This window comes from Hemiscyllium ocellatum, chromosome 16 (assembly GCF_020745735.1).
Source record: "Hemiscyllium ocellatum isolate sHemOce1 chromosome 16, sHemOce1.pat.X.cur, whole genome shotgun sequence".
Taxonomy (NCBI): Eukaryota; Metazoa; Chordata; class Chondrichthyes; order Orectolobiformes; family Hemiscylliidae; genus Hemiscyllium; species Hemiscyllium ocellatum.
The window spans coordinates 78,290,166-78,313,603 of record NC_083416.1 but is presented as its reverse complement, the minus strand read 5'-3'; the positions used below and the strand labels follow the sequence as shown (position 1 = coordinate 78,313,603).

The 23,438-nt window shown below is 47.7% G+C and overlaps 2 protein-coding genes across 2 annotated transcripts in view; both read left to right on the top strand.

Annotated features, from left to right (window-relative positions):
- The window catches only part of gemin5 (gem (nuclear organelle) associated protein 5), a 76,252-nt gene extending 74,371 nt beyond the window's left edge, over nt 1-1,881 (top strand). The window contains exon 28 of the mRNA XM_060836951.1: nt 984-1,881. Coding sequence (XP_060692934.1) covers nt 984-1,160 — 177 coding nt within the window. The 3' untranslated portion in view covers nt 1,161-1,881. The remainder of the gene's footprint in view (nt 1-983) is intronic.
- Nucleotides 1,882-9,936: 8,055 nt separating this feature from the next.
- Nucleotides 9,937-23,438, top strand: part of anxa6 (annexin A6) — a 105,266-nt gene continuing 91,764 nt past the window's right edge. The window contains exons 1-2 of the mRNA XM_060837428.1: nt 9,937-10,019; nt 18,631-18,690. Of these exons, the coding sequence (XP_060693411.1) occupies nt 18,673-18,690 (18 nt within the window). The 5' untranslated portion in view covers nt 9,937-10,019; nt 18,631-18,672. The remainder of the gene's footprint in view (nt 10,020-18,630; nt 18,691-23,438) is intronic.

Sequence of the window (23,438 nt, the reverse complement as noted above, 5' to 3'; positions counted from 1 at the left end):
GTCAGTGCTGTGCACGCTGTCTGGTGCTCTCTCGCTCAAGCTGTCTGGCGTGTGCACTGTCTCTCCCTCGTGCTGCTTGGCACGCTGTGTCTTTCCCCCTCTCGGGCTGTGTCTCTCACTCCCCCCCTCAGGCTGTGTCTTCCCCCCCCCCCCCGCGCTGTGTCTCTCGCTTCCCCCCCCCTCGCGCTGTCTCTCGCTCCCCCCTCGCGCTGTCTCTCGCTCCCCCCCTCGCGCTGTGTCTCTCGCTCCCCCCTCGCGCTGTCTCTCGCTCCCCCCCTCGCGCTGTGTCTCTCGCTCCCCCCCTCGCGCTGTCTCTCGCTCCCCCCCTCTCTTGCTGACAATCTTGACATTGTGACCCTGAGTTACTGACGTACTAACTCACGGAATCAGAATTTCCTTCTTGACCGTGTCAAAATGGTTCATAATTTGGAATACCCCACTAAGGCCATCTCTGTGGGTGGCACAGTGGTTAGCACTGTTGCCTCAGGCGACTGACTGTGTGGAGTTTGCACGATCTCCCCGTGTCTGTGTGGGTTACCCCCGGGTGCTCCGGTTTCCTCCCACAGTCCACAATGTGCGGGTCAGGTGAACTGGCCATGCTAAATTGCCCGTAGTGTTAGGTGAAGGGGTAAATGTAGGGGAATGGGTGGGTTGCTCTTTGGAGGGTCAGTGTGGACTTGTTGGGCCGAAGGGCCTGTTTCCACACTGTAGGGAATCGAATCTAGATCTTTTTTTGCTGGAAAGGAGGATAAGCACAATCTCTCTAATCTTCCCTCGTTTCTAATATCTTCCATTCCTGGGATTGTTCCTTTGTGCGCTCTCCAAGCCTAAACATCCTTCCTTAAGTGGTTGGGTGGAATGGGATCTTCCTGTGCTGTAATTTGCGGTGTAATTTTGAACTGTGTGTTTCTGTCTGGTTTTATAAAGCCTCCCTCCTCTCTCCCGTTCCTGGCTGGTGACTGGTTTTGTGTGTTCTCTTCCAGCTTCACCCTTTCCCTGACGTTGTCGAGAGCAGTCTCGTCGTCCTCTCCATCTCCTCACTCGTTCCATCCATCGTTCCCTCCGAGATCCGAAACCAAGCTGCGACGCTGGTTCAGACCTACGGGACAGCTCGGCCGTATCAAAGGGCAGCGCAGAGGATCCTCCCGGGGACAGCCTGAAGGAAGAGAGGAGAGATGGCCTTGGAAATGCTGCTATCGGGGGCCTGGACGTGGGGAATCAGCAGTGGGAGAGATCAGGGAGAGATTGCTTTATCCTGGTGTTTCATCTTCACCAGTCACTGGGAGGGGAGAGGCCGTGAGTTTAATGTTGTGTGAGTGGGTAGCACTGGGTTCCCTGGTGACTGACCCTGAGCTAGTGACTGTGGTGATGGGGGAAGGATCAGTGTGTGAATGTGTTCACACACAGCCAGTTACAGTAATAACACTGCCTGCCTGCCATTGCCAACTGCTCTTGCTCAGATTGAGGCTATTCGATCATTAACCCCTTGATTTCCCGCAGCCAATTAGTTTATTATTCCCCCTGCTTTCCCACAATTTTCTGGAACTCAGCAAATTCGCAATGTGACTTGTAGGATTTCACTATTTTTGTTTTTCAGAAGAAAGATCTGAATCTATCTGTCTGTTTCTCTCTGCTCCTACGTACCATCCACCACCCTCTTTCTTTCTTTCTTTCTTTCTCTCTATCTTGCTCCCCCTTTTTCCCCCCTTTCTCTCCCTCTCTTTATCTCTCCCCCACCTCCCCTCTCTCTCCCTCTCCCACCTCCCCTCTCTCTCCCTCTCCCACCTCCCTCTCTCTCTCCCACCCCACCCCACCTCTCTCTCTCTCCCACTCCCACCTCCCCTCTCTCTCCCTCTCCCACCTCCCTCTCTCTCTCTCCCACCCCCCTCTCTCTCTCCCTCTCCCACCTCCCCTCTCTCTCCCTCTCTCTCCCCACCTCCCTCTCTCTCCCTCTCCCACCTCTCTCTCTCTCCCACTCCCTCTCCCACCTCCCTCTCTCCCTCTCTCTCTCTCCCAAACCCCACCTCTCTCCCCCTCTCTCACCCACCTCCCTCTCTCTTCCATCTCTCCCTCTCTCTTCCATCTCTCTCTTGCTTTCCCTCCCCCTGCTCTTCCCCACCTATCTCTCTCCCACTGCGTGTGTGTTCTCTCTCCTCACCCCCCCTCACTCTCTGTCTGTCTGTCTGACCTCCCTCTCTATCTCCCACCCCTTATTTTGGCGCGATGTCCTGCTGGTGGTAGAGGTGAAGCTGCTGTGAACGGTGTTCCTGTGGGTTACTGACTGACCACTGAGCTGGAGCAGCCCTGAGCCTTTTGAAAGATGAAGCAGCGTTGTCCTGCTCAGAGACTGGCCGCCTGTGGGAGGTTGTCCCCTGCTGTTTGTTCATTGGCCTGGCCCTGCCCGGCCCAGCTCTTATCAAGCATCCTCCCCACCACCCAAACCCCTCTGCCTTGGCTAACTGAGCCTCTACTGGGTCCCTGCTCGTTGTTGAATGTGCCCTCGTCCCCCTCTCCAGAGAATGCTGATCGGGGTGAGTGAAGCCTTTCCAATCTCTCTCTGAAACACGCTCGTTTTCCCCTCTGTCTCCATTAGTGTGCACAGCTTGTCATTGAGATCGGTCTGAAAGAAAGCTAATTAGCTTAGTTCCTGCCGTCCCAACAGACACTCTGTTTATTCGCAGACTCATCGGGAGTTCCCCACGTAAAGAAGCTGGAGATTGGGGTAGGTGTGGGTCGGGTTGGGGTGCCGTGTGGGCCGATTGGAAATGCTAGTGTCCAGCCCCAAGCTCCTGGGACTGACCTCCTCCCTGGGGAGGGACAGAGAACGAACTGACAGAAGCTGATGGAGAGACTGACAGCTTCAGCTGTGGGTTAAAGGGCCATCAGTTTCAACACTGACAGCAGGCACAAGTGGCTTCCTTGTCCCTATGACATTCAAGATGTTACATTGCTGAGAGTGAATAGGATTGCCTTTTTCTGATTTGTAACTGGGTAGTGAATACCATCTTTTTATACTAATAAAAATGAATAAAAGTTGTTCCACCAAAACTGATGTAAAGTTTGCTCCGTGTTCATTGTTTCCTCTTTGTTATCTGCAGCATCTTCATATCAAAGGAGTTTGGAGCAGACACTGATTTCTGCTTCTGTTGAATGAACTGGTGAGAGCTGAGCTCTGAGACAGTTAAGAGCCATGTCATATTGGACAGCTTTACTCTGCCTGGGAGTGTTTGGGGAAAGTGTAGAGGGATCTTTACTCTGTATCCAACCTTGGGCTGTAGCTGTCCTGGGAGCCTTTGATGGGGACAGTGACAGTTTTGATTAAACTTTGCTTTCACTTTAAAAGAGAGAACTTTGCTGTGTATCTAACCCTGCGCTGTACCTGATCTGTGGGGGACTGGATGGTGACTGTCAAGGGGGTTTACTTTCAGTTTAAAAAAACAGGGTGAGCTTTTCTGAATATTTGAGCTATTTAGTTTATATTTTATATTTGATGGTTCTATGTAAAGATAGCACTGAATATGGTGGCTCAGTGGTTAGCACTGCTGCCTCACAGCGCCAGGGACCTGGTTTGATTCCAGCCTTGGGCGACTGTCTGTGTGGAGTTTGCACGTTCTCCCCGTGTCTGCGTGGGTTTCCTCCCACAATCCAAAGATGTACAGGCCAGGTGGATTGGGCATACTGACTTGCGGCTGTAGTGTCTACGGTAAATACAAGGATAGGGCAGGGGACTGGGTGGGGTGCTTTTTGGAGGGTCAGTACAGGCTTGATGGGCTGAAAGGCCTCTTTTCATTGTGTTAGGGATTCTATTGTAGAGGCGCACAGAGCACTTGGGCTCTGCTAATTGCTGGTTGTTGATGTGTCATACTTTATGGTCTTGCTAGCAGTGAGGGTCAGTGACCCTCTGAAATCTACCCAGTGAGCCCTCCAACTTGTTCCAGCTCCCCCTGCCTTACCTTCCACAGGAGGAGAAATCAGAGCAGTCTTTGAGGAGATGCTGGATTATAAATATTTTAATAAATTATAATGCCAGCATGGCTATGTAATCGCTGACGGTTATACAGAAAATAACCTAATCTACTATCCTGTGGATCTTGAGGCTTTTGGAGACATTTTGCAATAAACTAAGTAATGATTGTGGAGGTGAAACGGTGAAATTGCAAACTGGTTTATTTAAATGGGAATCCAAAGGTGGCCACTAGGGGGTAGCGACACCACAGTTTTCAGCTCAAATTCTCCACCAATACAAAGAAGACCCATGTTTACATTGTGCCTTAAATTGAGAGTCTTCAGGAATTGAACGTGGGCATCACCGAACACAATGTGACACTGTGCCAAATCAACAGCTGCAGGGACAGATGGCTTTAATGTTTGGTCAAACAGGGAAGTTTTTAAAGACGGTCTTAAAGAGAGATAGTGAGGCCGAAAGGATTAGGCCAGGAATTTCAGAGCGTGGGGCCCAAGCAGCTGGCAGGACGTGCTGGGATACTAGACTTTGTATAACTAGGAATGTACGGGGGGGGAGGCACAGATATCTCTGACAACTGAGAGGAGGGAGGGGATTACAGCGAGAGAGAGAAGGGTGAAGTCATGCAGGGATTTGCATGTCAACTTTGTAACATCTCAGTGAGCACAGGTGAAGGGGAAACCACGGAAAACTGCATCTGCAATCTCCCCATTAATAGGGTTTTTTTTTAAGATTAGATTCCCTACAGTGTGGAAACAGGCCCTTCAGCCCACACCAACCCTCTGAAGAGTAACCCACCCAGACCCATTTCCCTCTGACTAATGCACCTAGCACTATGGGCAATCTAGCATGGCCAATTCACCTGGCCTGCACATCTTTGGACTGTGGGAGTAGCACCTGGAGGAAGTCCATCTAGACAATGTGCAAACTCCACACAGACCGTAGCCCAAGGTGAGAATTGAACCTGGGACCCTGGTGCTGTGAGGTAGCAGTGCTAACTGCTGAGCCACCGTGCTGCCCCACAGTGGCCTTGTACTGATTTAGTTGTTCAAACCCTTTAACTCCCCCTCTCACTCCGCCAAGGACATGCAGGTCCTTGGCCTCCTCCATCGCCAGACCATGGCAACACGACGCCAGGAGGAAGAGCGACTCATCTTCCGCCTAGGAACCTCCAACCACAAGGGATGAATGCAGATTTCTCCAGCTTCTTCATTTCCCCTCCCCCCACCTTATCTCAGTCCCAACCCTCCGACTCAGCACCACCTTCTTGACCTGCAATCTTCTTCCCAACCTCTCCGACCCCACCCCCTCTCCAGCCTATCACCCTCACCTTAACCTCCTTCCACCTTTAGCATTCCCAACGCCCCTCCCCCAAGTCCCTCCTCCCTACCTTTTATCTTAGCCTGCTTGGCACACCTTCCTCATTCCTGAAGAAGGGCTTATGCCCGGAACGTCGATTCTCCTGCTCCTTGGATGCTGCCTGACCTGCTGTGCTTTTCCAGCAACACCTTTTTAAGCTCTGATCCCCAGCATCTGCAGTCCTCACTTTCTCCAAACTAAATCAGTGCAGGCCGAGAGGAATTCTGAAGAAATCTGTTTGTACTAAGGGACTGCTCAGGAAATATGGCACAAGAGGTTATCAAGGGACAGATAAGGGTAACATTTAATTGGGTGCATTTATACAAAGGGTGTTTTATTCAAAAGTGGACAGGGTGAGTGTAGGAAGGAGGGGGTTACTGATTGTGGGATGAACGTAGTCACATTGATCTTCACATGGCTCTGCAACCATCTCCTGCTGCTTTGGGCTGGGATTTGTGATAGATATAAGACAGATGTCAGAGGTAGTTTCTTTACTCAGAGTAGTAAGGGTTTGGAATGCTTTGCTTGCAACGGTAGTAGATTCGTTGACTTTAAGTGCATTTAAGTCGTCGTTGGACAGGCATATGGACGTACGTGGAATAGTGTAGGTTAGATGGGCTTCAGATTGGTATGACAGGGCGGCACAACATTGAGGGCCGAAGGGCCTGTACTGCGCTGTAATGTTCTATGTTCTAATTGTGATGGAGTCTGTGGCCGAACTGGAATGCCAGTAAGCTGGAAGGTGCGCTGAGAAATCGGAATGGAGTTTGATGGGTGGGAATTTGGACAAGGCGTAGGGAGGGAGGTGATTAAATTGGGGAAGGCTTGTGTAAACCCTGGCCTGGAGTAGAATGGCTGTTCCTGCTCCATAACCACACAGCACAGAACCCACAGGAATAAAAATTACACAGTCCAAATTAAAGATATATCTCCACCAATGAACAATTACTGACGCAGTGAGGAGAGTCTGAGGAAGGGTCACCGGACCCGAGACGTTAACTCTGATTTCTCTCCACAGATGCTGCCAGACTTGCTGAGCTTTTCCAGCAATTTCCCTGTTTCTGATTTCTAGCACCTGCAGCTCTATGCATTTTTTCAAAGATTTCTCTGCCTACGCTAAAGGTAACGTGGTAAAAATTCAGTAAGAGGTGTACATTGTGGAAAAGCCTTGCAGCTGCTCCCTCAGCTCACAGACTGTTTTCATTTCTCACTAGACTGTTAGTCTTCAACTCAAAGTTTGTAATGAGTGAGCTTGCTGAGGGTGAGATATTTATTCAGCTGACCACTAACCACCGGTTTGTTGCACAGAGTGGAGTTTCACTTTTAGCTTTTCTCTCTCTCTCTCTGAACATCAGTGATTTAGATGCCAGGATTGCCCCTTCAAAGGGCAGTTGATGAGCTGCCAGCTTATAGAATTGGAGACGTAAGGATTCCATTCAGCCCCATCGAGTCTGTGCTAGCTTTCTCAAAAAAGCCCCACTCAGTTACGTCTCCCCGCACAATACCCGTATCCCATGACTTCATTGAAATATCCTTCCTAACCCATTGCAGTCCTGTCACAGTGAGTGGGCAGACAGATGCGTTGGCTAAATATCTGATCTGGAGAATGACAGTACAGCACTCCCTCAGTACTGTTAGCAAACTCCCTGAGAGGCCTGGGGGGAATCACCTCGTAATCTCCCTGTGGAGGTGGTTGTGTATGAGTTCCCTTCGTTACAGGCAATGGCCTGTCCAGTCAGAACTCACCACCTGAGCCCAGCATAAAGCAGATCCAGGGATGGGGCTGACGAACTGTCTGTCCTATTGCTGGGACCAGCCTGCTCCGGTTTCCTCCCATAGTCCAAAGATGTGCCGGTCAGGTGAACTGGCCATGCTAAATTGCCCATAGTGTTAGGTAAGGGGTAAATGAAGGGGTATGGGTGGGTAGCGCTTCGGCTGGTCGGTGTGGACTTGTTGGGCCGAAGGGCCTGTTTCCACACTGTAAGTAATCTAATCTAAAACCATGGGTAGTGGCTGCCAGTTCATCCATGAGTGAATGTCCTTTCCAGTGAGGCTTCCTGAGTTAATACACGGGAGTTCCTGAGATTTGCGATATTCTTCTCTTCATTTACTTTCATTCTTTCACAGGTGATGCTGGCGTGACCAGTACTTGTTGCCTTTGAACAGAGTGGTTTTCTTACCCATTTCAGAGGGCATTTAATAACTAAGTCCGCGGTTGTGATCTAAGTTAAAAATCACACAACACCAGGTGATGAAGGAGCAGCGCTCTGAAAGCTACTGCTTCCAATTAAACCCGGTGTTGTGTGATTTTTAACTTTGTACGCCCCAGTCCAACACTAGCATCTCCAAATTGTGATCTGGATTCAGATGTAGACCAGACCAGGTTAGGACGGCAGATTTCCCTTCCCTGAAGGATGAGGGAGCCAGTTGGATTTTTAGATATTTTTCAAATTAGCCGCTTCAGATATGAATTTGAAACAGGTGGGACCAAAACCCCCGGGCCTAGAGGTAGGGACACTACCACCACACCACAAGAACCCTTGTTAACTGGGTTTTTAATGATGGTTTCATGGCCACCATTACTGAGACTTGTTTTCAATTTGTCAGAGATTAATTGAACTTACATTCTAGAGGCTGCCACAAGATTTGAACATCATTGGTCTGTAAATCCTCTCCTGACTCCCCAGAGCCTGTCCACCATCTACAAGGCACAAGTCAGGAGTGTGATGGAATACTCCCCACTTGCCTGGATTCGTGTAGCTCCAACAACACTCACGAAACTTGATACCATCCAGGACAAAGCAGCCCCCGCTTGATTGGCACCACATCTCAGACATTCACACCCTCCATTACTGATGCTCAGCAGCAGCAGTGTGTACTCTCTACAAGATGCACTGCAGAAATTCACCAAAGATCCTCAGACAGCACCTTCCAAACCCACAGCCACTTTCACCTGGAAGGACAAGGGCAGCAGATACTTGGAAACACCAGCAGCTGCAAATTCCCTTCCATGCGGACTAGGACGTATATCGCCGTTTCTTCACTGTCGCTGGGTCAAAATCCTGGAATTCCCTCCCTGAGGGCATTGTGGGTCACCCTACAGCACACGGACTGCAGCGGTTCAAGAAGGCAGCTCACCCTCACCTTCTTAAGGGGCAACTAGGGACAGGTAATAAACACTGACCCAGCCACAGCCCTGAGGTTATGTTTGCCTTGTGGCAGAGATTAGGGGACACCTCATCTTAAAAATACAGTGTCTTCCACTGAGGTTGGAGATAGGGAGATTTTTGTTTCTCTCAGAGCTTTTTGTGAGTCTTTGGAACTTCCTCAGAGAGTGGTTGAAGCAGACTCATTGAAAATTTCAAAAGAAGTAGATTGATTCCTGACTAACAAGGGAGTGAAAGGGTGTAGTGTGTAGACAGAAATGTGGAGTTAAAGCCACAGGCAAATGGACTGTGATCTTACTGAATGGTGGGAGAGGTTCAGGCAGCTGAATGGCCATTTTCTGCTCTAAGTTTCTGTGTGTATGTGTACATCCGCAGGCTCACCATCTCCCTCCAGGTTAAAAATTCACTACTGCGACCCACAGCATGCCATTAACAGCTCCTTCCAAACCTACTACTTCTACCATCCCGGAGGACAAGGGCAGCAAGGACATAGGGAATACCGCCCCCTGCAAGTTCCCCTCCAAGCCACTCCCCACCCTGTCTGGGAGATATACAGCTGAGTCAAAATCCTGGAATTCCCTCCCTAACAGCAGTGTCCCTAAACCCTGAAGCAGCTCACTGTTACCTTTAGGGCGGCACGGTGGCACAGTGGTTAGCACTGCTGCCTCACAACGCCTGAGACCCGGGTTCAATTCCCGACTCAGGCGACTGACTGTGTGGAGTTTGCACATTCTCCCCGTGTCTGTGTGGGTTTGCTCCGGTTTCCTCCCACAGTCGAAAGATGTGCGGGTCAGGTGAACTGGCCGTGCTAAATTGCCTGTAGTGTTAGGTAAAGGGGTATGGGTGGGTTGTGCGTCGGCGTGGACTTGTTGGGCCGAAGGGCCTGTTTCCACACTGTAAGTAATCTAATCTTTCTAGGGACAATTAAGGATAGGCAATAAATGCCTTGCAGGAATAAGATGATCCTTTTTGTCTGGGCCAAGGTCAGTCAGCAAAGCCTGCTTGGCACACCCTCCTCATTCCTGAAGAAGGGCTTATGCCTGAAACATCGATTCTCCTGCCCTTTGGATGCTGCCTGACCTGCTGTGCTTTTCCAGCAACACGTTTCCAGCTCTGATCTCCAGCATCTGCAGTCCTCACTTTCTCCTAATAGAGGTGACAAATCGACAGAGGCATTTAACCTCCTACCCCCCCCCCCAAAAAAAATTAATCCCCCCAATTGCTTTGGGGAGGGCACAGGATATTATTTTAATTCCCAGCCTGCATTCTCCCGCCCCTCCCAAACCTGGAATCTCTGCAGCATGTACAATTGCAAACTCCGCTAGGTGACTGTGCGGATCTGCAATCTCTGATTAAAAATAGAAACGCTAGAGAATCCCAGCCACTGTCCCCTTGCACCACGTCAGGGAAGGGGGAGGTCTGTTACTGGGAGCCAGGAGAGAGAGAGGGAGAGGGACAGACACAGACACAGACAGAGAGAGTCTCACACCCACTGAGTGACCGTCAGACTCCAATCTACCAACCCAGGGGTGAGTATGTACCAACGTGTAGAACAAAGTCACTAGTCTAAACTGACAGATAGAAAATGCAGCCACATTCCTCACATCCTATTAATGTGCTGTGAAAGTAAAGATATATTTACTTCCAGTTGGTTAAAGGTAGGTCAGTTTTCCTTAAAAGGATTTGGATAAATTCTATATTTTATCGTGAAAAGGATACATTGTGTCAGATCTGAAATTTACACGCAATCTGTTTCTAAAATATGTAACGCCTAGCAGAATTACATGAGCCTAAGTTTACTTGAAAACTACAATTTAAACTTGTTGGAAAATAATGCAGTTGAAGAATAATATTGGTAATTAAAATAATGCAACAGACTGGTGACAGCTTGTTTTAAATTACTTTGGAAATTAATGAAGAAACGTGAAGCGATTAAAATTTTTCAAAAAAAAAATCATTTGCTGTCCAGATAACGAAAACATTGAATCATGTTTCAAAAAGCAAGAGATATTTTCAGGCATTTTGTGCTGTTTGTGAAAACCATAAAACTGTCTCAAAATCGCTCCATTTCGATATGGAGGTGATTAATTTCGCCGCAAGCTTAAAAGTTTATCTTCTTTCCAGCACAAAATCTAAAATGATTAAAAAGCCCACTTGCTTTGGAAATGGATTTAATCCGATTTTGTGTTTGTCTGTGTGTGGTTATCTGGTTGGGGGAATGCTGAGGGCTGGATGTGGTCCTGCAGTCTTAGGGCGTACAGACTGCAGAGGCTTCATTGACGAGTTGCCATAGTCCATCAATAAACCCTCCCGCCTCCGCAAGTCCTGTTCCTGTAATCCATGTGCAAAGAGTAAAAGGATGGAGTTGCACATTGTTATTTTTATAATCTGGTCCCTGGTCACCCTCCCAGAAATCACACTTCATAAATCGCTTCAACCCCTTATGGTTTGACTCAAAAACATTTGAAAATTGACACATTAGGGTGAAGACTTCGAGAACTGCACAAGGGTAGAGTACAAGGACTGGTTTGTAGAAATGCAGAGGGAAACTTGGCTTCACTCCAATCTGGTGAAGCAGAGTGGAATAAAGCCTGTCCTTATTTAAAAAAAAACATTCCTTTTACTCCAGTTCATCGCCCAAATTCACACCACGGCTGTAATTTACCTCCATTATCATGTTGCAAATGTGAATTATGACAGTCCTAATGATGTGGTTTTCAGAGATTTTGTTCCCCCTGCATTTGGCCAGCTCAGTGATTGCAATGCAAAGCCACCGTGGATCGTTCCCAGTGTTGATTGGATAGTTTAGTACCGTTTTCTTAACATTACAGATCCAAAAAAATAGTTTGAGGTTATTAGAAACTTACAACATGAGATAATACATTTCTAAACTTTTCATTTGCCAGTATTCCATTTTAATTTGTATGTGTTCTGCAAACTCAAGATTGTTTTATTCACTGGAGGGATGTGTGTGTCGCTGGCTGGGCCCAGCATTTATTGCCTGTCCCTAGTTACCCCTTGAGAGGGTGATGGTGAGCTGCTGCAGTCCACCTGCTGTGAGTTGACCCACAATGCCCTTACGGAGGGAATTCCAGGATTGTGGCCCGGTGACAGTGAAGGGACGGCGATATATTTCCAAGTCGGGATGGTGAGGGGCTTGGAGGGGAACTTGCAGGGGGTGGTGTTCCCATGTATCAGCTGCTCTTGTCCTTCCAGATGGAAGTGGCCGTGGATTTGGAAGGTGCTCTCTGAGGACCTTTGGTGAATTTCTGCAGTGCGTCTTCTGTCGATAATCCAAGTGAGGGGCAGAATTTTTGTATTTGAAAAAGAGAGTACATTTCCTTCACATTAGTGAATCATATTTACAAAAGTCAGTGATAGGTTTGTGGCTTTATTATTCCAGATTTATTCATTGAATATCAATTCCAGATACTGCAGGGCTAGGATTTAAACCCACATTCTCTGGAGGATTAGTGTCTGTTTCAGGATGATTAATCCAGCAACAATAAGGCCATGCCCCAGCGAAGGCAGACCTGCTGAGTTTCTCCAGCATTTACTGTATTTTTTGGAGATCTGAGCGCAATGTCTTTCTTCACTCAGCATGTTGTGGTTTCGTAAAGCCTGGACTGATATTCCCTGTGCAGTACTGAGTGAGTCTGTGCTCCCTGTTTGTTCAAGCTGCCTGTGCACAGCTATGCTGCTGGGTCTCCTACACTACAACAGAGAATATGCTTCAAAAACACTTCATGACTCTAAAGGTTGAGAAAAGTGCTACAACTACTTCCCTTGTTTCTGAACAGCGTCCTTGGTTGGTCCATGTGTTTCTGTGGCACGGTGGCTCAGTGGTTAGCACTGTTGCCTCACAGCACCAGGGACCCGGGTTCGATTCCAGCCTCGGGCTGGAGAAGTGTGGAGTTTGCACATTCTCCCCGTGTCTGTGTGGGTTTCCTCCGGGTGCTCCAGTTTCCTCCCACAGTCACAAAGATGTGCAGGTCAGGTGAATTGGCCACAGGGGTAAATGTGGGGTAGGGAAATGGGTCTGGGTGGGTTGCTGTTCAGAGGGTCGGTGTGGATTTGTTGGGCCGAAACAGCCTGTTTCCATACTGTTGTGAATCTAACCTAATGGGAAGGCAGACGGAGGTCTGTCCACCCAGACATTCATGATGACCCTAGATGGTGTAGGAATTGAACCTATGCTGTTGACATCACTCTGCACTGTAAAGCAGTAGTCCAACCAACTGAGCGAACTCAAACAGAGCTGCCCACCCAATCTCTCCCCTCGCCCGAGGCATGCGGGCTTTCAGATTAAACCACAACCAGTCATGTCCCTCTTACTGAGAGAGCAGCCCTCTAGTCCTCTCGGACTATACTAACTTTAACCAAGAGTGGGCTAACCAGGGTTCGGACAGGTTTAACAAGAGTTTGGTGCTTCTGATTGGGTAGGTAATGGCCTAGTGGTGTTATCACTGGACTGTTCATCCAGAGACCCGGATAGGAGTCTCTGGGAAGCTGGGTTCAAATCCTGCCACAGCAGCTGGTGGTATTTAAATACCTGGACTTGAGTAACGATAATCGTGACTGGATTGTTGGGGAAAAACCATCTGGTTCACTAGTGTCCTTCAGGGAAGGAGCCTGCCTTCCTTACCTGGTCTGGCCTACATGTGACTCCAGACCCACAGTAATGTGGTTGACTCTTAACTGCCCCTGGGCAATAAATGCTGCCTAGTCAGTGCCACCCTCACCCCAGGCGTGAATAAAGAAAAAGGAAGTTTTTAATCTGGTGGGATCTCTTAATAAAACTTGTGGCTCACTGTTACCATCACTGGCTTCAGTGCAAGGTCAGACTTAATTAACGTAATACATTAAGGGATTATCCTGCAATTAATCCTGGTAGGGAGGAGCTGAGTGGACTCTGTTTCCAGCAGAAGTCTACAAGACATACCATCAAGGAGCAAGGGTAGACCATTCGGCCCTTCCTGCCTGCTGTGCCATTCAATGCGATCATGGCTGATCCAATTTTAACTTCAATTCCTGCATATCCCCAATACTTTTTCATCCCCTTGGTCACCAAGAATCTATCTCTATCTACCTTAAAAGTATTTAGTTATCCTGCATCCACCACCTTGTGAGCAAGGGAATTCCAAACTCTCTCAAACCTCTGAGAGAGGAATAAAAATCTTTATATCCATCTTAAATGGGTGCCACCTTATTTTTCCACTCTGACCCCTGGGTCCAGATTCTGCTACAAGAGGAAGTGTCCTTACCATATCCGTCCAGTCAGGTCTCCTCAGGATTTTCTATATAGAGTCATACATAGTAGAAGCAGGCCCTTTGGTCCATCATGTCTATGCCGACCAACAAACTACACTAACCCCATTTATATATATATATATGTTTCAACCAAGTTACCACAGACTCATAGAGTCATAGAGATGTACAGCATGGAAACAGACCCTTCGGTCCAACCCGTCCATGCAGACCAGATATCCCAACCCAATCTAGTTCTACCTGCCAGCACCCGGCCCATATCCCTCCAAACCCTTCCTATTCATATACCCATCCAGATGCCTCTTAAATGCTGCAATTGTACCAGCCTCCACCACATCCTCTGGCAGCTCATTCCATACACGTACCACCTTCTGTGTGAAGAAGTTGCCCCTTAGGTCTCTTTTATATCTTTCCCCTCTCACCCTAAACCTATGCCCTCTAGTTCTGGACTTCACCACCTCAGGGAAAATACCTCGTCTATTTATCCTATCCATGCCCCTCATGATTTTGTAAGCCTCTATAAGGTCACCCCTCAGCCTCCAATGCTCCAGGGAAAACAGCCCCAGCCTATTCAGCCTCTCCCTGTAGCTCAGATCCTCCAACCACGGTAACATCCTTGTAAATCTTTTCTGAACCCTTTCAAGTTTCACAACATCTTTCCAATAGGAAGGAGACCAGAATCGCATGCAATATTCCAACAGTGGCCTAACCAATGTCCTGTACAGCTGCAACATGACCTCCTAACTCCTGTACTCAATACTCTGTCCAATAAAGGTGAGAATACCAAACGCCTTCTTCACTATCCTATCTACCTGTGACTCAACTTTCAAGGAGCTATGAACCTGCACTCCAAGGTCTCTTTGTTCAGCAACAGTCTCTAGGACCTTACCTTTAAGTGTGTAAGTCCTGCTAAGATTTGCTTTCCCAAAATGCAGCACCTCGCATTTATCTAAGTGAAACTCCATCTGCCACTTCTCAGCCCATTGGCCCATCTGGTCCAGATCCTGTTGTAATCTGAGGTAACTCTCTTCGCTGTCCACTACACCTTCAATTTTGGTGTCATCTGCAAACTTACTAACTATACCTCTTATGCTCACATCCAAATCATTTATGTAAATGACAAAAAGTAGAGGACCCAGAACCGATCCTTGTGGTACTCCACTGGTCACAGGCCTCCAGTCTGAAAAACAACTCTCCACCACCACCCTCAGTCTCCTACCTTTGAGTCAGTTCTGTATCCAAATGGCTAGTTCTCCCTGTATTCCATGAGATCTAACCTTTCTGATCAGTTTCCCATGGGGAACCTTGTCGCATGCCTTACTGAAGTCCATATAGATCACATCTACTGCTCTGCCCTCATCAATCTTCTTTGTTACTTCTTCAAAAAACTCAATCAAGTTTGTGAGACATGATTTCCCACGCACAAAGCCATGTTGACTATCCCTAATCAGTCCTTGCCTTCCAAATACATGTACATCCTGTCCCTCAGAATTCCCTCCAACAACTTGCCCACCACTGAGGTCAGGCTCATCAGTCTATAGTTCCCTGGCTTGTCCTTACCACCCTTCTTAAACAGTGGCACCACATTAGCCAACCTCCAGTCTTCCGGCACCTCACCTGTGACTATTGATGATACAAATATCTCAGTGAGAGGCCCAGCAATCACTTCTCTAGCTTCCCACAGAGTTCTCGGGTACACCTGATCATGTCCTGGGGATTTATCCACCTTTAACCATTTCAAGACATCCAGCACTTCCTCCACTGTAACCTGGACATTTTGCAAGACGTCACAATCTATTTCCCTACAGTCTATATCTTCCATATCCTTTTCCACGGTAAATTCTGATGCAAAATATTCATTTAGTATCTCCCCCACTTTCTGTGGCTCCACACAAAGGCCGCCTTGCTGATCTTTGAGGGGCCTATTCTCTCCCTAGTTACCCTTTTGTCCTTAATATATTTGTAAAAACCCTTTGGATTCTCCTTAATTCTATTTGCCAAAGTTATGTCATGACTCTTCTAAACTCTATAGGATGCAGGCTCAGCCTGCCTAGCCTGGCCTCAGAAAGCAATCTGCTCATTCCACAGATTAGTCTAGTAAACCTTCTGTGATCTCTTTCTGACATATTAACATCCTTCCATTAGTCTGGTGACCAGTACAGTACAGGCATATTTTGTCAACACGAGTTGGCTATAACGCAATTGATGAATAGTGGATGCAATTTGGATAGCGCAAACTTTCTACTGTACAGGGATAGTGATTTACTGTAGTGATCTTCTACAGTGCAATTTTCTATAGTGATCTCCTGCAGAGTGACTTTCTATATAGTAATGTTCTACAGCGTGAGCTTGCACAGGAAAGTAACCTTTCCGTTATACCCGAAATACCTGGACTGTGCACAGTGCTCCAGATGCAGTCTCACTAATACCCCATGTTACTAAAGCATAACCTCCCTATTCTTACATTCAGTCCCTCCCATAATAAGACATAAAGTTCTATTAGCTTTCCTGATGACTTGCTGTACCAGCACACTAACGTACACCCTCAACACCCAGATCTCTCTGTAGCCCCAAGCTCTGCAACCCCTCACTGTTAAGGGAAGATGGTTCCCTTTCATTCTTTCTGCGGGAAAGGAGAATATCACATTTTCCCACAATGTTTTCCATGCCAGGTCTGAGGCCACTCACGTACCTGATCTGTATCCCCTTGGTGGCTCCTTATGCCATCTCTGCATCTTACTTTTCTCCCTATCTAATTATCGCACCTTCGATCCCCTCGTCCAAACCATTTCTGTAAAATGTAAAGAGTTGAGGCCCCATCACTGACAGCTGTGACACGCCTCTCAGGACATCCTGCTGGCCTGAAAAAGATCCATTTATTCCCACTCTCTGCTTGCTGTCAGCCAGCTCCAGGCCAGTACGCTTCCCCCTTCACCGTGAGCTTTTATTTTCCACACTAACGTTGATGCAGCACCTTATCAGGATGCCTTCTTAGTAATAGAAGCAGGAGTAGGCCATTTGGACCGTCGAAGCTGCTCCACCATTCATTAAGATCATGGCTGATCGATCCATCATCTCAGCTCCTCCTACCCGCATTATCCCCTTAAACCTTAATTCCCTTTCTGTGTTTGCCCGTGGCTCATTTCTAATGAGACAGAGGCCTGAGCTGTGTGGAGATGAGAGTTTAGCTTCAGAAACCAAGGCCAGTATTGTTGGGCTTCAAGCATGGAGACCTGCATTCTTCCCACAGTTTATGACGTCCATCAGGATCTGATGGCTTTGCAAGATGTTCAAAGGTAGCCCCAGAGAGAGAGAAAGAGAGAGAGAGAGAGAAGGAATTTGCATTGTAGTGTACCTCACACCCTCCCAAAGAACTGTACAAACAATGAAATAGGTTTGAAGCACGTTATTGTGAAACATGGCAGCCAAACAGCCCAGACCATCACAGAAGCCACCCTCCCATCCATGGGCTCCATTTACAAATCTCGCTGCTGCAGAAAGGCTCTGAACATCATTAAAGACCCCTCCCACCCCGGTAGTGCTCTCCTACTACCTCTTTTGTCAGGCAGAAGTGCAGAAGCCTGAACACATGCACCAGCAGGTTCAGGAACAGCTTCTTCCCAGCTGTTATTAGACTGACAAATGGAATCTCTAACCTCGAATAATGTTGACCTTGCTTCCATCGTCCTGTGTGGCTGTAACCTCGTATTTCTCGCTCTGCCTAAGCACCCTGTGATCTAAAAGTCCTTGTTTGCTATGATTTGCCTGTACTGCTCGCAAAATAAAACCTTTCACTGTATCTACACGTGACAACAATAAGTCGAATCAAACTTGCACAGAACAAGAGTCTACAATATGATATTGATTTCATAATCTATTCTGGACGTTGGATGATAACACCAAGGTGTTATCTGCGATGTCAGTGTCACCCACACGCCCTAGGAGTGTGTCATAGGGTCATTTTCCACCAGGAGACAGTGAGGACTGCAGATGCTGGAGATCAGAGCTGAAAATGTGTTGCTGGAAAAGCGCAGCAGGTCAAGCAGCATCCAAAGAGCAGGAGAGTCGATGGTTTGGGCCCTTCCTGAAGAAAGGCTCATGCCCGAAATGTCGATTCTCCTGCTCCTTGGATGCTGCCTGACCTGCTGCGCTTTTCCAGCAACACATTTTCAGGTCATTTTCCACCCACCCACATAGACAGAGTCATGGCTTAATGTCTCCTGAAAAAGATGGCACTGACAGAAAGCTGGAGCTTGGTTCTTGGAGTTGACGCTGCCTGATGCACAAGTGGGTGGGGAGAGAGCAGAGTTAACGCCTCCATTCCGGTGACTCGTTCTCGGAACTGCTTTCTAACTCCGTTTCTCTGTTCCCACCCCCTGCCACACCAGCTTAGCTTCTGCAGTGTCAGCTCTCCAGCATCTGCAGTCCGTCAGTTTGTCTTAGTTATCCTCACGCATTTCCTGCTGGCTGCTGTGGTTTGACGCTGCATGGGCCATCCCTCCCAATGCTACAACAAGAACCAGGCGCCTTCTCAATGCAGTGTTTCGAATGATAATCGAAAATCTAATAAACCCTATCTGACTGTTCAAACCCTGCAACGCTCCCTGGGGCTTGTTGTATATTTCATTATCGTAATCACTTCAGGGTTAAATTAACATTTCAAACGAGCAGTCTCACCAGATGTTGAAGGAAGTGCAACGTATTAGTTGCTTTGGCTGATCATATTTACAAGAAAAATGATACACAATGCCAGTTAATGATGTGGCTCACAATAGACTGTGGAGAATCGCTCACAGTCAGTGGATCAGTCTGAGTCCCTCAGCCTTTATCGGAGTCATTAATAATTCCTGACTCTCTCCTTTGCCTCTGCAGGTTGCTTGGATTCTCAGTATCGCTTCTGGATAGCAGCAAACGATGTCTGCCAAAGGAAAGGTAATGTGGAGAGTTTTGAGAATCAAAGGGTATGGGGGAGAAAGCAGGAACAGGGGATTGAGTTCAATGATCAGCCATGATCCTATTGAGTGGTGGAGCTGGCTCGAAGGGCCGAATGGCCTCCTCCTGCTCCTATATTTCTCAGTTTTCTGCATTTCCTATGTTTCTCACACCATGCACGTATCAATTCAAAGGAGGCTGAGGGACAAGGGAGTTCAGTACCCACCCCCCTCCCCCCTGCCAGCCATTATCAAGTTCCTACATTTGCATAGTGCCTTTCACAGCACCAGGAATCATTCTGCAGCCAGTTATTTTGGAAGTGTGGTGACTATTGTGACGGAGGAAACCCAGACCCAGTTTGCACACAGGAAGATCCCACAGACCTGATCATTGATTTTTATTTCAGTGATCATAGAATCATAAAATCCCTACAGTGTTGAAACAGGCCCTTTGGCTCAACAAGTCCACACTGACCCTCCGAAGCATAACCCACACAGCTTTGTTCCCCTACATTTAACCCCTGACTAATGCACCTAACCTACACATCCCTGAACACTATGGGCATTTTAGCGTGGCCAATTCACCCTAACCTGCACATCTATGGATTGTGGGAGGAAACCGGAGCACCCAGAGGAAAACCACGCAGACACAGGGGAGAACGTGCAAACTCCACACAGACAGTCGCCCGAGATGGGAATTGAACCTGGGTCCCTGGCGCTGTGAGGCAGCAGTTATAACCACTGAGCTCTTTGTTAAGAATCAATGAAAATTGCCGGGGTGGGGTGTGTTTTCTCTGGTGGGCCTGGGTAATTAGCTCTACCTCAGACAACGTCACTAAAACAGATCTTTTCATATCATTCTCATGTTGTTGGTCGGATCTTGCTGGGTGAAAACTATCAGCCATGTATCCAAGCTCCAATATCTCGTGTTCTTCCGCTCAAAGACGTGCTGAATATTGAAACAACTGACACTAAACGGTTTTGCTCATTTCACATAGCAAAACTGGTTAGGTGTTGTAGATCGGAGGAAATTAGACCATAAGTGACCATAAGACATGGGAGTGGAAGTAAGGCCATTCGGCCCATCAAGTTCACTCCGCCATTCAATCATGGCTGATGGGCATTTCAACTCCACTTACCCGCATTTTCCCTGTAGCCCTTAATTCCTTGTGACATCAAGGATTTATCAATCTCTGCCTTGAAAACATTTAGCGTCCCGGCCTCCACTGCACTCTGCGGCAATGAATCCCACCGGCCCACCACCCTCTGGCTGAAGAAATGGCTCCGCATTTCTGTTCTGAATTGACCCCCTCTAATTCTAAGGCTGTGCCCACAGGTCCTAGTCTCCTCGCCTAACGGAAACAATTTCCTAGTGTCCACCCTTTCCAAGCCATGTGTTATCTTGTAAGTTTCTATTAGATCTCCCCTTAATCTCCTAAACTCCAATGAATATAATCCCAGGATCCTCAGCCGTTCCTCGTATGTTAGCCCTACCATTCCAGGGATCATCTGTGTGAATCTCCGCTGGACACATCCAATGCCAGTGTGTCCTTCCTGAGGTGTGGGGCCCAAAACTGGACACAGTACTCCAAATGGGGCCTAACCAGAGCTTTATAAAGTCTCAGTAGCACAACGGTGCTTTTATATTCCAACCCTCTTGAGATAAATGACAACATTGCATTCGCTTTCTTAATCAAGGACTCAACCTGCATGTTTATCTTTAGAAAATCCTCGACTAGCACTCCCAGATCCCTTTGTACTTTGGCTTTATGAATTTTCTCACCGTTTAGAAAGTAGTCCATGCTTGTATTCTTTTTGCCAAAGTGCAAGACCTCGCATTTGCTCACATTGAATTCCATCAGCCATTTCCTGGATCACTCTCCCAAACTGTCTAGATCCTTCTGCAGCCTTCCTACTTCCTCAGTACTACCTGCCTGTCCACCTAACTTCGTATCATCGGCGAACTTCGCTAGAATGCCCCCAGTCCCTTCATCCAGATCATTAATATATAACGTGAACAGCTGCGGCCCCAACACTGAACCCTGCGGGACACCGCTCGTCACCGGCTGCCATTCCGAAGAATTGTAGGAGATTGCTGTGAATCTCATTAAATCATGAGAAGTGAGGTCTCCAGAGCTTGATGGTAAATATCAGTAGTCACTGCAGAGTTAAACTGTGTAGAGGGAGCTTTACTCTGTATCTAACCCTCATGCTGTCCCTGTCCAGAGTGTGTTTGATTGGGACAGTGTGGAGGAAGCTTTACTCTGTATCTAACACTATATTGCCCTGTGCTGTTTGATGGGACAGCATTAAGAGGGAAATTGCTCTGTATCTAACCCCATGCTGCCCCTGTCCTGGGAGTGTTTGATGGGACAGTGTGCCCCAGAATAATTACTCTGTATCTAACCCCATGCTGCCCCTGTCCTGGGAGTGTTTGATGGGACAGTGTGCCCCAGAATAATTACTCTGTATCTAACCCCATGCTGCCCCTGTCCTGGGAGTGTTTGATGGGACAGTGTGCCCCAGAATAATTACTCTGTATCTAACCCCATGCTGCCCCTGTCCTGGGAGTGTTTGATGGGACAGTGTGCCCCAGAATAATTACTCTGTATCTAACTCTTTGCTGTACCTGTCCTGGGATTGTTTGTTGGAGACAGTGTGGAGGGAGCTTTACTCTGTAATATAACCCTTTGCTGACCCTGTCCTGCGGGTGTTTATTGGAGACAGTGTGGAGGGAGCTTTACTCTGTAATATAACCCTTTGCTGACCCTGTCCTGCGGGTGTTTATTGGAGACAGTGTGGAGGGAGCTTTACTCTGTCCCCAATAAACACTCCCAAGACAGGGTCAGCACAGGGTTTGGTACAATGTAGAAAGAGCTTTACTCTGGGACAGCATTGGGTTAGATTTGAAAAGGGTAGTGCTGGAAAAGCACAGCAGGTCAGGCTGCATCCGAGGAACAAGAGAATCAACGTTTAAATGACGTTCCCTCTGCACTGACCCTGTCAGGACTGGGACAACATCAGGTTAGATACAGTCCTGAGAGCATTTGACGGGGACAGTGCAGCGAGAGCTTTAATCTGTATTTAGCACACACTGTTGCCTTGAATTGTGGCAGTCGGTATGGTGTAGATACCCCTTCAGTGCTGAGTTGGGGCCTAGTGAAAAGATCTGAAGTAGCCTCGGCTGACCACCACCACCCCTCCCCCTGTAAAGTTCCCAGCCTTTTACCTGCTTTGATAGCTGAGGTGACTTGGTGTGTGGAAATCCCAAAACTCTGTCTCAATGACAATGTGATTGATGTCAAGTAAACATGATTGTGTAGGAACCTGCTGGGAGATGGTCATAAGACAATGAGATCATTGTTGCCTGGTACATGAGTGGCTTGAATGTTCCCAGCTCCTGACCCTGCCTGCTGTTTCTATCCTGTGCACAGAGACTGATGAGAGCGCTTGCTCGAAACGTCGACTCTCCTGTTCCTCAGATGCTGCCTGACCAGCTGTGCTTTTCCAGCACCACACTTTTCGCCTGCTTTAGTCTGTGACCAGCCTTGGAGTGTGTATTAAGCAAACAGTTGTCATGTTTTACTGTGATTCTCGAAGTGAGTTTAAGATTTGACCTTGGGGGAAACAAAGGAGAAGCGCAGTTATCTCAGGGAATAAAGTTTAGAGTCTGTTTTAGTTAATGTGTAGCCTGTCATTAAACTGATGGGATTAGCAATTGATATTTTTGCGCAGTGAGAGGTGTTGAATTATTCAGTGCGGTGCTGGATTATAGCGTTCTGGTTTCAGGGATGTCCAACATGGGCTTGTTGTGTTGCAGTACTCAAGCCCAGCCTTAATTAAAATGAAGGTATTTCCGCAGGGGTCAGGAGATACACTGACTGGATTAAACTCTTTAAAAAAAACACAGCTTTGGAGGAAGGGAGTTGCATTGCTTTAGCCTCCATGGAGGATGGGTTACACTGTGAGTGTCGGGAAGTTCGTAGACAGATGTAGGATGGGCAGTTAGAAGTATATTAGGGGACACGAGGGAAAACATTTTCACCTGGACATGGGGTGGGTGCCTGGAATTCACTGCCCAGTTTGGGGGTGATTTTGGGGTAAATGCCTAAACTCAATGGGAAGGGACTGGGCTCTGTAGCCAAAGTACTGAAACCCACCCAACTACTGACCAGACACTGGAATGTGGGCTTAGAAAGGGCAGCTAGTTATTCGCCTAGCACAGACACTACGGGCTGAATGGCCTCTCTCTGTGCTGTAGTAGTGTGTCCTATCCAAAACATTGATTCTCCTGCTCCTCAGATGCTGCCTGACCTGCCGTACTTTGCTAACACCACACTTTATTGACTCTGACCCTCCAGCATCTACGTTCCTCACTTTCTCTGAGAGTGTGCTTGGCTCTCAAGTTCTGAAGGTGACAGAACAGTCTGAACCAAATAAATTCAATGTATATTGCTCATTCAGTCCGAGCTAATACGTTGTCAGTGGTTACAGTGGTCAGCATAGCTGCCTCACAGAGCCAGGGACCTGGGTTCAATTCCACCCTTGGGTGACTGTCTGTGTGGAGTTTGCACATTCTCCCTGTGTCTGCGTGGGTTTCCTCTGGATGCTCCGGTTTCCTCCCACAGTCCAAAGATGTGCAGCTTAGGATGGATTGACCATACTAAATTGCCCCATAGTGTCCAGGGATGTACATTTATTCAATTAAACTCCATCTGCCCCTCATTGGCCAGTCTGTTCAAGGTTCCA